At 39.6% G+C, this 14,574-nt stretch overlaps 1 protein-coding gene across 1 annotated transcript in view; it reads left to right on the plus strand.

Moving 5' to 3' along the window:
* OCA2 (OCA2 melanosomal transmembrane protein) overlaps window positions 1–14,574 on the plus strand; it is a 518,586-nt gene that overhangs the window by 99,439 nt on the left and 404,573 nt on the right. Inside the window, exons 7-8 of the mRNA XM_021680470.1 lie at window positions 144–226; window positions 1,483–1,636. Of these exons, the coding sequence (XP_021536145.1) occupies window positions 144–226; window positions 1,483–1,636 (237 nt within the window). The remainder of the gene's footprint in view (window positions 1–143; window positions 227–1,482; window positions 1,637–14,574) is intronic.

The raw sequence follows: 14,574 nt of genomic DNA on the forward strand, positions 1-14,574 counted from the left end.
AGGGAGCTGTATACAAAGTCCTTGCTGTTCCTCTTTTTCTTCTTTTCTTATTCTAAACTAACACCTACAGTGAATAGCGCTGAATCCCAGGTGATGGTTCAGGTTCAAAGCCTTACTCTGATATTACATTTCAACTTTTACAGGTCACTCAGAATTGGACAGTATTTTTAAATCCGAGAAGAAGTGAGCACTTGGTGGTGAGCAGGACCTTTGAGATACTGAGCAGGTGGGTCTCAAGTGATCAAGGATCTTGGGGGAAGGTCTCCTCTGGACATTTTCACTTAAAAAGTTTGACCTGTGGGACTCCAATTTTTGGCACAAATAGCCAGATCAGTTATGTGGTTTGGATGGGATGCTCTAACTGTATAGACTAGGAACATGAAGGATGTAGGAGGGCATCATAACACTCACTCTCTGTGAGTGTCAGGAAATGAGGATTGATTGCAGGGTCCATTTTGAAGCAAATGATATTTTTAGTTGATGCTTTAATTTCATTAATATTATGAAGCTCCACAATGGGGAATTCCAAGAAATTTTAGGATTATTTCTCTTTTTCTTTAATGCCGCTCCATATTATGTCTATATGAGTTTGCTAGGCCTGCCATAACAAATACCACAGAGTGTATGACTTAAACAGTAGAAATTTATTTCCTCAGGGGTTCAGCAGGATTTGTCTCTTCAGAGTACTCTCTCCTTGGCTTCATCTCCCTGTGTTTTTCTGTGGACATTTCTGTGTGTGTCTGTCTGTCCCAATCCCTTCTTGTAAGGACACTAGTCATACTGTATTAGGGACCACATCAGTGACCTCATTTTAACTTAATCACCTCTGTAAAGACTCTGTCTCTAAATATAGTCACATTCTGAAGTTTTGAGGGTTAGGGTGTCAACATCTATATTTTGGGGACACAGTTCAGCTCAGAATAGTTACTGACTAAACTTTTAGAAAAGTGCTTTAATTTCACCATGCCACATACTGTTGATTACTTGGATGCCTCTTGTTCCAGGTACTTTTCCCCACCATCTGTGACAACCTGTCTACGTGTTCTCAGGTTACACATGGCCCTTTTTTGAATCTCCCACATGTGAGAATGGTTGGCTTTGCTATTTGTTAGCAGGTAAAGCAGTCAGTGTGTAATGAGGAGAGAGAAAATTAAATGGCTAGAACCAATGTGAAAGTCCTTGCTCCCTGTTAATTGTTGGAGTGGCACCTGCCACGAGGCAGACACTGCCAGATGAGGGGGCCTACATCATATGGACCTGGCCATAGGGAGGCTGTGTCTGCATCTTACACTGCTCATATGCACTCAGAGCGCCTCATCTGCCAGGTCAGACATTGGGCTAAATCACTGTGAGGTCAGTTTGGGCTCTGGTTATGGCCATGGATGACTTGTGTTGGGAAGGACACCAAGGAAGCAGGCACTAATTGTTGACACAGAGTGTGGTTTCCCTTACTAGTGGTAATATTTTTGCTTCATTCTGCAGAGATACTGTTTCTATCAGCATTCGAGCCTCCCTCCAGCAGACACAGGCAGTTCCTCTTTTGATGGCTCATCAGTACCTCCGTGCAAGCATAGAAGCACAAGTGACCATTGCTGTGGTCATCCTTGCTGGGGTCTACATGCTGATTATATTTGAGGTAACTTTCATGCCAGCTCTCTAAGATTTATCTGTGCTCACAAGTAAGTGTCTTTCAACATGAAGGTGCTCTGGATGGGCTCAGTTCTGCTTCTTAATCAAACTGCAATGGCATCTTTCCTAAAAAGGAAGATTCCATCATTCTAGGTAGAAATTGATCTGTACTGGAATATTTGCTGAATCTTGGCAACTGACACATGCAAGATGAGTTTTAGTAGGCCCCAGCAAAAGTTTACCTGAGAAAACTGAATATGTACATGAGTTTCTCACCCTTACTCTGCTGTTCACTTGAAGTGTGATGCTGAGGCGGTAAGTGTTGAATCTCTCTGAGATGCATATTAGAATGCCCCCATTTGCTTCATAGGATTGTGTATATTACAGGGACTTGAGAGACCTTGGGCTATGTGGGGGGAGGGATTATTATCTGTTATGTTTATCAACTCAGCTAATGAGCCTTTTCACAATTGATCTCATGTCTTATAAATTCCATGTTTCTGGGAAACTAAGTTCGGCTCTACCTTTAATAGCATGGAGCAAAATGCAGACACTGCCTGGATGGGTTGGTCCATTATTAATTTAATCATGAAACCAGATATACAGCAACACATTGATGGGATGTCAGTAGAGGATGTGACTCTGAAGAGGTATTTCTTCTTGAGTGTAGGATAGGTATGAGAAATGCCTTGGAGTTGTCAAGGAAATGGCCTGCAGCAGAAGTGGCCAGGAAAGTTCCAGAAGTTTGCCCGTGGTTGTCTAGTCTACCTGGTGAGGAATGTTTGCTCCAGTAAGTTGAGCCCCAAGTTCCAACAAGATCCAATCATTGGTTTAGTTGTTATATCTCTTATGTCTTCTTTATTCCAGAGTAGCTCTATTCTCTCCGTTCTTTTTCTGTTTTCCTCTCAATCAATATTATCATGTTTCAGGGTTCCTTGGATTACCTACACACTGTGATTTTCTAGAAGAACTTACAGACTCAGAGGCAGCTATGCCCTGTGTGGGCTGTGGTTTATTACCATGACCAGCAGTGGGGAAAGCCGTATCAGGCAGTCTGGAGCAGTCCAGGAGCAGGGTTCTGAAAGGTCTCCTTTCCAAGAAGGGGGCCATATAGAAAATGCTTCTTCCTCCAATAGTAGTGTTTCTGCCCATGGCAGCCTGCTTGAGACTCAGCCAAGGTTTTTGATGGGGGCTTGTCATATAGGTGCCCTCAGCCCACCAAAGTCCCAACCTCCCAGAAAGAAAACAGGTGTTAACAGTAAATCACATTTTTATACAAAGAGTTTAGGCATGTTAGTACGGCTTAATGCAATGCCCTAAGCCTACAGAACAACCATATCACTCTGTAACATAAGGAACATTCCAAAAGCCAGTACCCAGATGCCAGCCAAGGGCCAGCCCCAGAGCAGGATCTTCTAAAGGCCCTTCTAATGATGGCAATTTCAGGCCTGCCAGGTTAAGTCTTTACTGTACCACCATCTAGATGAAAAATCCCATTCTCTGGGAGAAGATATTTGCAAATGACTTATCAGATAAAGGGCTAGTATCCAAAATCTATAAAGAATTATCAAACTCAACACAGAAAAACAAATAATCCAGTCAAGAAATGGACAGAAGACATGAACAGACATTTCTCCGAAGAAGACATACAAATAGCAAACAGACCCATGAAAAAATACTCCACATCACTTGGCATCAGGGAAATACAAATCAAAACCTCAGTGAGATACCACCTCACACCAGTCAGAATGGCTAAAATTAACAACTCAGGAAACAACAGATGTTGGTGAGGATGTAGAGAAAGGGGAACCCTCTTACACTGTTGGTGGGAATGCAAGCTGGTGCAGGCATTCTGTAAAACAGTATGGAGGTTCCTCAAAAAGTTAAAAATAGAGCTACCCTACAACCCAGAAATTGCACTACTAGGTATTTATCTAAAGGACACAAACATAGTGATTCAGAGGGGCACATGCACCCCAATGTTTATAGCAGCAATGTCCACAACTGCCAAACTATGGAAAGAGCCCAGATGTCCATCGACAAATGAATGGAGAAAGAAGTGGTATATATAGACAATGGAATATTATTCGGCTGTCAAAAAGAATGAAATCTTGCCATTTGCAATGATGTGGATGGAACTAGAAGGTATTATGCTAAGCAAAGTAACTCAGAGAAAGACAAGTATCAGATGATTTCACTCATATGTGGAATTTAAGAAACAAAACAGATGAACATAGGGGAAGGGAAGGAAAAGTAAAATAAGATAAAAACAGAGAGGGAGACAGACCATAAGAGACTCTTAACTATAGGGAACAAACTGAGGGTTGCTGGAGGGGAGGTGGAAGGGGGGAGGGATAACTGGGTGATGGGCATTAAGGAGGGCACTTGAAGTAATGAGCACTAGATGTTATATGCAATTGATGAATCACTAAATTCTACCTCTGAAACTAATAATATGCTATATTTAATTAATTGATTTTAAATTAAAAAAAAAAAAAGAAAAATCCCATTCTGGGGTTCTGTAGAATATCCTGTATCCTGTAATGGGCTAATGGGCTTTTCATGGGATTAATTTCTTATTCTAGTCCCTCTATTTCCTATGAACTACAACTTATATCTGAAGCCTTCAGGTTTTATTTTGGGACCCATGTACGTATGTCACAGGTATTCTGCAAGTTTGGATTGCAACAAGGAGGACTGTGATGTCTAGGTGTCCCCCTTTCAGGGATGCTGAGATTGCTTAGTGAGTTTAGGTGGTGGCAGTTTGGCCCAGTGATTATCAAGTTCCCTGTGACCTTTGCTCCTAATGGTTATAATATCCACCAGGAACCATTAGCATTTGCAATAAATTTTCTAATTCTGTCATTCTATCTGCATTTATAAATGATTCATTGTGTATTGAAGAATTTTCTCCCACCCAATTTCATTAATGGGAAACACACTTAATGCCAGAAACACAAGATAAATTATTTTTCTTTGGTTATCAATTTTCATAGGAATGAGTTGTTCCCTTAGCAACTTCCAGTGATATCAACTGAGTTTGTTTTGTGCCTGTCTCCCATTTTCTGAATATCATTTTGAACTTATGATTATGAACTTATGGGTTTAATAAAGTCAATGTACTTAAATCAGTTGCAGTCATTAGTAATTTAAAAAATTACAGCCCAATGCCAACTTATTTTTGAGGAGACTTCTCTATTATTCTAGAATCTGTCTTTTTTGTATAATTGTCCAAACTTTCAAAATTATATAATTTGTAAATATTTATTAATCTTTCATTAATTAATAGCAGTTATTAATAGCCATGCAGAAAAAACTTTTCCCTTCCTCTCAGCAGCTGTGGAGGTGATAAATTCCTGTAAAGAAGTTAATTCAACATGGCTTCTACACTGACAGAAACAAAAAGCGAACAATTGAGAAGAAACCAGAAAATTAGTTCATTGATATGGCTCATTGAGGGTACCCTCAGATTCTTTTTAAAAAAATTTTTTATTTAGCTGGGGGGAAAAGATGGCAGAGGAGTATGGGACCCTATTCCAACCGGTCCCTGGAATTGAGCTGGATATCTACCAGACCACTCTGAACACCCATGAAATCAGCATGAGATGTAAGAAGATAGATCTGGATCTCTACAAACAGAATATCGCAGGCAGTTGGTTTCAAGGTATGAAGTAGGGAGCCGTAATTCCATGGACAGATATCAGAGGATAAACGGAAGGTGGAGGGAGCCTGGCTGTGGGGATCCTACACTGCCAGTGAGTGATAACCTCCTGCGCTGGGGATGGGGCACAGACTCTCAGACCAGTAGTGGCAGGGAGAGGACATCAGGGCAGCCCCCTGGATTAAAACCTGGAGTGGCAGGGCCGTGTGAGTGAACTGGGGGCAGCTGGCAGTTTTAGAAGCACAAAGGGCAGAGACATGCCCTGACCTGGAGACAAGGACTGGGAGCACTGCTGAGGGGCACACAACATAGGACGCTGCAGTTTATAGCAGCACAGACAGAAATGGAGATAGTGTGGCCTGGAAAGCTCACTGAAGAACAGACTGCAATCTCTCTGCTCTGAGGCAGAGAGTTGGAAACAGTCTCTTCTGCTCTGACTCTTGGAAGAGATGCGGAAAGCCACCAGGGAAAGCTGCCAGAGAACAAAAGCCCCAAAAAACCGGTTTTCACTGAGCCCATCCCCTGCCACCGGAGGCAGGGAAACTCTGCCCAAACAGGGTTGCCCTGAGTAACAGCGTGGCAGGCCCCTCCCCCAGAAGACAGGCTGGGAAAACAAGAGGCCAGCAACCCTAAAGTCCCTAGAAAACAGATGCATCTTGCTTGGGTTGTGGTCAATAATTTGGACTCTATACATTCCCTCAACCACTCCTCAACAGAATGACTAGGAAGAGGAACTCCCAAAATAGGAAAGACTCAGAGACTGTGACTTATGCCACAGATTTACAAATGGATTCAGATATAACCAAGATGTCAGAGATGGAATTCAGGCTAGCAATTGTGAAGACAATAGCTAGAATGGAGAAGTCAATCAATGGCAACATAGAGTCTCTAAGGGCAGAAATGAAAGCTGAACTGGCAGAACTTAAAAATGCTATCAATGAGAGCCAATCTAATCTAGATACTGTAACAGCTAGGGTAAACAAGAAAGAAGAATGGATTAGTGATCTAGAAGACAAACTGATAGAAAAGAAGGAAAATGAGGAGGCTTGGGAGAAACAGCTTAAAATCCATGAAAACAGAATTAAATAAGGGATGCCATGAAATGTTGCAATGTCAGAATTATTGGGATCCCGGAGGGGGTGGAGAGAGGACTAGAGCATATATTTGAGCAAATCATAGCTGAGAACTTCCCTAATCTGGGGAATGAAACAAACATTCGTGTCCTTGAGGCAGAGAGGACCATGCCCCCAGATCAAGGAGAACAGATCAACACCCCAGCACGTAGTAGTAAAACTCGCAAATCTTAGAACCAAGGAAACCATCTTAAGGGCAGTTAGGGGGGAAGAGATGCCTTACGTACAGAGGGAGGAACATCAGAATAATGTCAGACCTATCCACAGAGACCTGGCAAGCCAGAAAGGCCTGGCAAGACATATTCAGGGTACTAAATGAGAAGAACATGCACCCAAGAATGAATACTTTATCTGGCAAGGCTTTCATTTAGAATGGATGGAGAGATGCAGAGCTTCCAAGACCCAGAGAAACTGAAAGAATATGTGACCACTAAGCCAGCCCTGCAAGAAATATTAAGGGGGGTTCTATAAAAGAAGAAAGACCCCAAGAGTGATCTACAAGAGAAGTTTACAGGGACAATCTATAAAAACAAGTTCTTCACAGGCAACATGATGACAATTAATTCATATCTTTCAATAATCACTCTCAACGTGAATGGCCTAAATGCTCCCATAAAACGGCACAGGGTTGCAGATTGGATAAAAAGACAGAACCCATCCATATGCTGTGTACAAGAGACTCATTTTGAACCTAAAGATACATCCAGACTGAAAGTGAAGGGATGGAGACCCATCTTCCACGCCAGCGGACCTCAAAAGAAAGCTGGGGTAGCAATTCTTATATCAGACAAATTAGATTTTAAACTAAAGACTGTAGTTAGAGACACAGAAGGACACTATATCATTCTTAAAGGGTCTGTCCAACAAGAAGATCTAACAATTTTAAATATCTATGCCCCCAACATGGAAGCAGCCATCTACACAAGCCAACTGTTAACCCAAATATACTGATAGCAATACGTTAATTGTAGAAGACCTCAATACTCCACTCTCAGCAATAGACAAATCATCTAAACAGAAAATCAACAAAGAAACAAGAGCTTTGAATAACACACTGGGCCAGATGGACCTCATAGATATATACAGAATATTCCACCCTAAAACAACAGAATACTCATTCTTCTCGAGAGCACATGGAACTTTCTCCAGAATAGACCACATACTGGGTCACAAATCAGGCCTCAGCTGATACCAAAAGATTGAGATTATTCCCTGCATATTCTCAGACCATAATGCTTTAAAACTGGAACTCAGTCACAAGAAAAAATTTGGCAGAAATTCAAACACTTGGAAGCTAAAGACCACTCTGCTCAAGAATGTTTGGGTCAACCGAGAAATCAAAGAAGAACTTAAACAATTCATGGAAACCAATGAGAATGAAAACACAGTGGTCCAAAACCTATGGGATACTGCAAAGGCGATCCTAAGGGGGAAATACATAGCCATTCAAGCCTCACTCAAAAAAATAGAAAAATCCCAACTCTACACCTTAAAGAGCTAGAGAAAAAGCAACAAACGATGCCTAAGCCACGTATTAGAAGAGAAATAATTAAGATTAGAGCAGAGATCAATGAATTAGAAACCAGAAACAAGGTAGATCAGATCAACGAAACTAGAAGCTGGTTCTTTGACAGAATTAATAAGAACAATAAACCACCAGCCAGACTTATCAGGAGAGATGAACCATGAGAGACTATGGACTCTGAGAAAGGAACTGAGGGTTCTGGAGGGGTTGGGGTGGGGGATAGGTTAGCCCAGTGATGGATATTAAGGAGGGCATGTACTGCATGGAGCACTGGGTGTTATACGAAAATAATGAATCATGGATCACTGCATCAAAAGCTAATGATATATTGTTTGGTGACTAACATAACATAATAAAATAAAATTTAAAAAATTTATTTAAATTTAATTAACATTTACTGCATTATTAGTTTCAGAGGTAGAATTTAGTGATTCATCAGTTGCATATAACATCTAGTGCTCATTACTTCAAGTGCCCTCCTTAATGCCCATCACCCAGTTATCCCTCCCCCCTTCCACCTCCCCTCCAGCAACCCTCAGTTTGTTCCCTATAGTTAAGAGTCTCTTATGGTCTGTCTCCCTCTCTGTTTTTATCTTATTTTACTTTTCCTTCCCTTCCCCTATGTTCATCTGTTTTGTTTCTTAAATTCCACATATGAGTGAAATCATCTGATACTTGTCTTTCTCTGAGTTACTTTGCTTAGCATAATACCCTCTAGTTCCATCCACATCATTGCAAATGGCAAGATTTCATTCTTTTTGACAGCCGAATAATATTCCATTGTCTATATATACCACTTCTTTCTCCATTCATTTGTCGATGGACATCTGGGCTCTTTCCATAGTTTGGCAGTTGTGGACATTGCTGCTATAAACATTGGGGTGCATGTGCCCCCTGAATCACTATGTTTGTGTCCTTTAGATAAATACCTAGTAGTGCAATTGCTGGGTTGTAGGGTAGCTCTATTTTTAACTTTTTGAGGAACCTCCATACTGTTTTACAGAATGCCTGCACCAGCTTGCATTCCCACCAACAGTGTAAGAGGGTTCCCCTTTCTCTGCATCCTCACCAACATCTGTTGTTTCCTGAGTTGTTAATTTTAGCCATTCTGACTGGTGTGAGGTGGTATCTCACTGAGGTTTTGATTTGTATTTCCCTGATGCCAAGTGATGTGGAGTATTTTTTCATGGGTCTGTTGGCCATTTGTTTGTTTGTTTGTTTTTTAGATTTTATTTATTTATTTGAGAGAGAGAGTAAGAGTTATTTGAGAGAGAGAGAGAACACGAGCAGGGGGAAGGGCAGCAAGAGAAGCAGACTCCTCATTGAGCAGGGAGCCTGACTCAGGGATCAATCCCAGGATCCTGGGATCATGACCTGAGTCTAAGGCAGACACTTAACCAACTGAGCCACCCAGTCATCACTCTGTTGGCCATTTGTATGTCTTCTTTGGAGAAATGTCTGTTCATGTCTTCTATCTGTTTCTTGACTGGATTATTTGTTTTTTCTGTGTTGAGTTTGAGAAGTTCTTTATAGATTTTGGGTACTAGTCTTTTATCTGATAATTCATTTGCAAATATCTTCTCCCATTCCATAGGTTGCCTTTTAGTTTTGTTGACTGTTTCCCTTGTTGTGAAAAACCTTTTTATCTTAAAAAATTAAAAAAAAAATTTTTTTTATTATGTTATGTTAGTTACCATACTACATCTTTAGTTTTTGATGTAGTGTTCCATGATTCGTTGTTTGTGTATAACATGCAGTGCTCCATGCAATATGTGCCCTACTTAATATCCATCACTGGGCTAACTGATCCCCCACACCCACCTCCCCTCTAAAACCTCAGTTTGTTTCCCGGAGTCCATAGTGTCTCATGGTTCGTCTCCCCCTCTGATTTCCCCCCCTTCATTTTTCCCTTCCTTCTCCTAATATCCTCCATGCTATTCCTTATATTCCACAAGTAAGTGAAACCATATGATAATTGACTTTCTCTGCTTGACTTATTTCACTTAGCATAAAAAAAAGCTTTTTATCTTGATAAAGTCCCAATAGTTCATTTTTGCTTTTTTTCCCTTCTCTTTGGAGATGTGTCTAGAAAGAAGTTGCTGTGGCTGAGGTCAAAGATGTTGCTCCCTGTGTTCTCCTCTAAGATTTTGATGGATTTCTATCTCACATTTAGGTCTTTCCTCCATTTTGAGTTTATTTTTGTGTATGGTGTAAGAAAGTGGTCTATTTTCATTCTTCTGCATGTGGTTGTCCAATTTTCCCAACACCATTTGTTGAAGAGGCTGTCTTTTTTCCATCAGATATTCTTTCCTGCCTTGTTGAAGATTAGTTGGTCATAGGGTTGAGGTTCCATTTCTGGGTTCTCTATTCTGTTCCATTGATCTATGTGTCTGTTTTTGTGCCGGTACCATACTGTCTTGATGATGACAACTTTGTAATAGAGCTTGAAGTCCACACTTGTGATGCCGCCAGCTTTGCTTTTCTTTTTCAACATTCCTTTGGCTATTTGCGGGGGGGGGGGGGGGGTTTTTCCTTAGATCCATACAAATTTTAGGATTGTTTTCTTCAGCTCTGTGAAAAATGCCAATGGTATTTTGATAGGAATTGCATTGAATGTGTAGATTGCTCTGGGTAGCATAGACATTTTAAGAACATTTGTTCTACCAATTCATGAGCATGGAATGTTCTTCCATCTTTTTATGTCTTCTTCAATTTCTTTCCTAAGTGTTTTATAGTTTTCAGAGTACAGATCCTTTACCTCTTTGGTTATGTTTATGCCTAGGTACCTTATGGTTTTTGGTGCAGTTGTAAATTGGATCAATTCCTTGATTTCCCTTTCTTTTGCTTCACTGTCAGTGTATAGAAATGCAAGTGACTTCTGTGCATTGATTTTATATCATTCAACTTTGCTGAATTCCTGTATCAGTTCTAGTAATTTTTGGGTGGAGTTATTCAGCTTTTCTACATAGGGTATCATGTCTTCTGTGTAGAGTGAAAGTTTGACTTCTTTGCCAATTTGGATGCTTTTTGTTTCTTTTTGTTGTCTGACAGCTGAGCCTAGGAGTTCCAGTACTATGTTGAACAACAGTGGTGAGAGTGGACATCCCTGTCATTTTCCTGAGCTTAGGGGAAAAGCTCTCGGTTTTTCCTCATTGAGGATGATATTTGCTGTGGGTCTTTCATATATGGCTTTTATGTTATTGAGGTATTTTTCCTCTTTCCCAACACTGCAGAGAGTTTTTATCAAGAAAGGATGCTGGTTTTTTTTTTTTTTAAAGATTTTATTTATTTATTTGAGAGAGAGAGAATGAGAGACAGAGAGCACGAGAGGGAAGGGGATCAGAGGGAGAAGCAGACCCCCCGCTGAGCAGGGAGCCCGATGCGGGACTCGATCCCGGGACTCCAGGATCATGACCTGAGCTGAAGGCAGTCGCTTAACCAACCGAGCCACCCAGGCGCCCAAGGATGCTGTTTTTTGTCAAATGCCTTTTTCTCCATCTATTGAGACAATCATATGGTTCTTGTCCATTCTTTTATTAATGTGGTATATCAAATTGATTGATTTGTGGATGTTGAACCGCCCTTGCAGCCCAGGAATAAATACCACTTGGGCATGGTGAGTGATGCTTTTAATGTACTGTTGGATACTATTAGCTAGTATCTTGGTGAGAATTTTTGCGTCTATGTTGAACAGGGATATTGATCTGTAATTCTCCTTTTTGGTGGAGTCTTTGTCTGGTTTTGGGATCAAGGTAATGCTGGCCTCATAGAATGAGTTTGGAAGTTTTCCATTTCTATTTTTTGGAACTTTTTCAGAAGAATAGGTATTAATTCTTCTTTAAATGTTTGGTAGAATTCCTCTGGGAGGCCATCTGGCCCTGGACTCCTGTTTGTTGGGAGATTTTTGATTACTGCTTCAATTTCCTTGCTGGTTATGGGTCTGTTCAGGGTTTCTATTTCTTCCTGTTTCAGTTTTGGTAGGTTTTATGTTCCAGGACTGTATCCATTTTTTCCAGATTGCCTAATTTGGTGGCATATAATTGCTCATAATATTCTCTTACAATTGTTTATATTTCCTTGGTGTTGGTTGTGGATCTCTCCTCTTTCATTCATGATTTTATTTATTTGGATCCTTTCTCTCTTCTTTTTGATAGGTCTGGCTAGGGGTTTTTTGATCTTATTAATTCTTTCAAAGAACCAGCTCCTAGTTTTGTTGATCTATTCTACTGTTTTTTTTTTTTAATTTCTATATCATTGATTTTTCCTCTAATCTTTATTATTTCTTTTCTCCTGCTGGATTTAGGCTTTATTTGCTGTTTTTTCTCCAGCTCCTTTAGGTGTAGGGTTAGGTTGTGTATATGAGACTTTCTTGTTTCTTGAGGAAGGCCTATGTTGCTACTTCCCTCTTAGGACTGCCTTTGCTGCATCCCAAAGGTTCTGAACTATCGTGTTTTCATTTTCATTTGTTTCTATGTATTTTTAAAATTCTTCTTTGATTTCCTGGTTGACCCTTTCATTCTTTAATAGGAGCTTATAACTTCTGTGTATTTTTAGTCCTTTCAAATTTTTTCTTGTGGTTGACTTCAACTTTTGAAGCACTGTGGTCTGAAAATATGCATGTCAGTCTTTTTGTACTGGTTGAGGCCTGATTTATGACCCAGCATGTGATCTATTCTGGAGAATGTTCCATGTGCACTTGAGAAGAATGTGTATTCTGTTGCTTTAGGATGAAATGCTCTGAATATATCTGTGAAGTCCATCTGGTCCAGTGTGTCATTCAAAGCCCTTGTTCCTTGTTGGAATTCTGCTTAGATGATCTGTCCCTTGCAGTGAGTGGGGTGTTAAAGTCCCCTACTATTATTGTATAATTATCAATGAGTTTCTTTAATTTTTTTATTAGTTGGTTTATATATTTGACTGCTCCGAAATTGAGGGCATACATATTTACAATTGTTAGATCTTCTTGTTGTATAGATTCTTTAAGTTTGATGTAGTGTCCTTCTTCATCTCTTATTACAGTCTTTGGCTGAAATCTAGTTTATGTGATATAAGGACTCCAGCTTTCTTCTGATGTCCATTTACATGATCAATGCTCCTCCACCCCCTCACTTTCAATCTGGAGGTGTCTTTGGGTTTAAAATGAGTCTCTTGTCAGCAGCATATTGATGGGTCTTTTTTTTTTAATCCATTCTAGTACTGTATGTCTTTTGATTGGAGCATTTAGCCCATTTACGTTCAGAGTAATTATTGAAATATATGCATCTAGTGCCATTTTATTACTTGTAAAGTTGCTGTTCCTCTAGATTGTCTCTGTTCCTTTCCAGTATTTGTTACTTTTGGGTTCTTTCTCTGCTCACAGGGTCCCCATTAATATTTCTTGCAGGGCTGGGTTAGTGTTCACGAATTCCTTGTTTTTGTTTGTTGGAAACTCTTTATCTCTCCTTGTATTTTTTTTTAATTTTATTTTATTACATTATGTTAGTCACCATATAATACATCATTATCTCCTTGTATTTTGAATGACAACCTTGCTAGGTAAAGTATTCTTGGCTGCATATTTTTTCCATTTAGCACCTTTAATATATCATATCAGCCCTTCCTGGCCTTCAAGGTCTCTGTGGACAGGTCTGCTGCCAGCCTTATGATTCTACCCTTGTAGGACAAGGACCTCTTGTCCTGAGCTGCTTTCAGGATTTTCTCTTTATCTTTGAAATTTGCAGGCTTCACTGTAGTATGTTGAGGTGTTGACCTATTTTTATTGAAATTGAGGGGGGTCTCTGTGCCTCCTGGACTTGAATGCCTGTTTCCTTCCCCAGATTAAGGAAATTCTCAGCTATAATTCATTCAAATAAACCTCTGTCCCTCTTTCCCTCTCCTCATATTCTGGGGCCCCATTATCCAGATATTATTTTACTTTATGGAATCACTGAGTTTTCTAAGGCTTCCTTTGTGATCCAATAGTTCTCTTTCTCTTTTCTTTTCAGCTTCCTTATTTTCCATCATTTTATCTTCTATATCACTGACTCTTCTGCCTCATTCACCCTCACTTTTTAGAGCCTTTATTTGGGACTGTAACTTGGTAATATAATTTTTAATTTCAGCCTGACTAGATTTTAGTTCTTTTATTTCTACAATAAGAGATTCTCTAGTGTCTTCCATGTTTTTTTTTTTTCAATTCCAGCTAGTATCTTTATAATCATTTTAAATTCTAGTTTAGACATCTTACTTATATCCATATTGATTGAATCCCTGGCAGTGAGTACTACCTCATGTTCTTTCTTTTGGGGTGACTTTCTCTGTCCTGTCATTTTGTCCAGAAAAGAATAGAAGCTAGAAAGAGAAAATCACCACCACCACCACCACCACAACAAAACAAACCAAAATCAGAAAAAAAAACCCCCAAAAACAAAGAAGGAAAAAGTAAATAAGAAACAAAACAGAACAAAACAGAAAACTACATCCTGGGTGTGTTTTGGTGTACTTGTTAAAATAAACTAGATTCCCAAAATAGGAAAGAAAGAAAACTTATATATAGACATAGATATGTATAAAACATATCTATATATATACACAAAAATAAAATGAATTAAAATAAAATACAAGGAAAGGAAACAAAAAACAAAATA

The sequence above is a fragment of the Neomonachus schauinslandi genome, chromosome 9 (genome assembly GCF_002201575.2).
Source record: "Neomonachus schauinslandi chromosome 9, ASM220157v2, whole genome shotgun sequence".
Taxonomy (NCBI): Eukaryota; Metazoa; Chordata; class Mammalia; order Carnivora; family Phocidae; genus Neomonachus; species Neomonachus schauinslandi.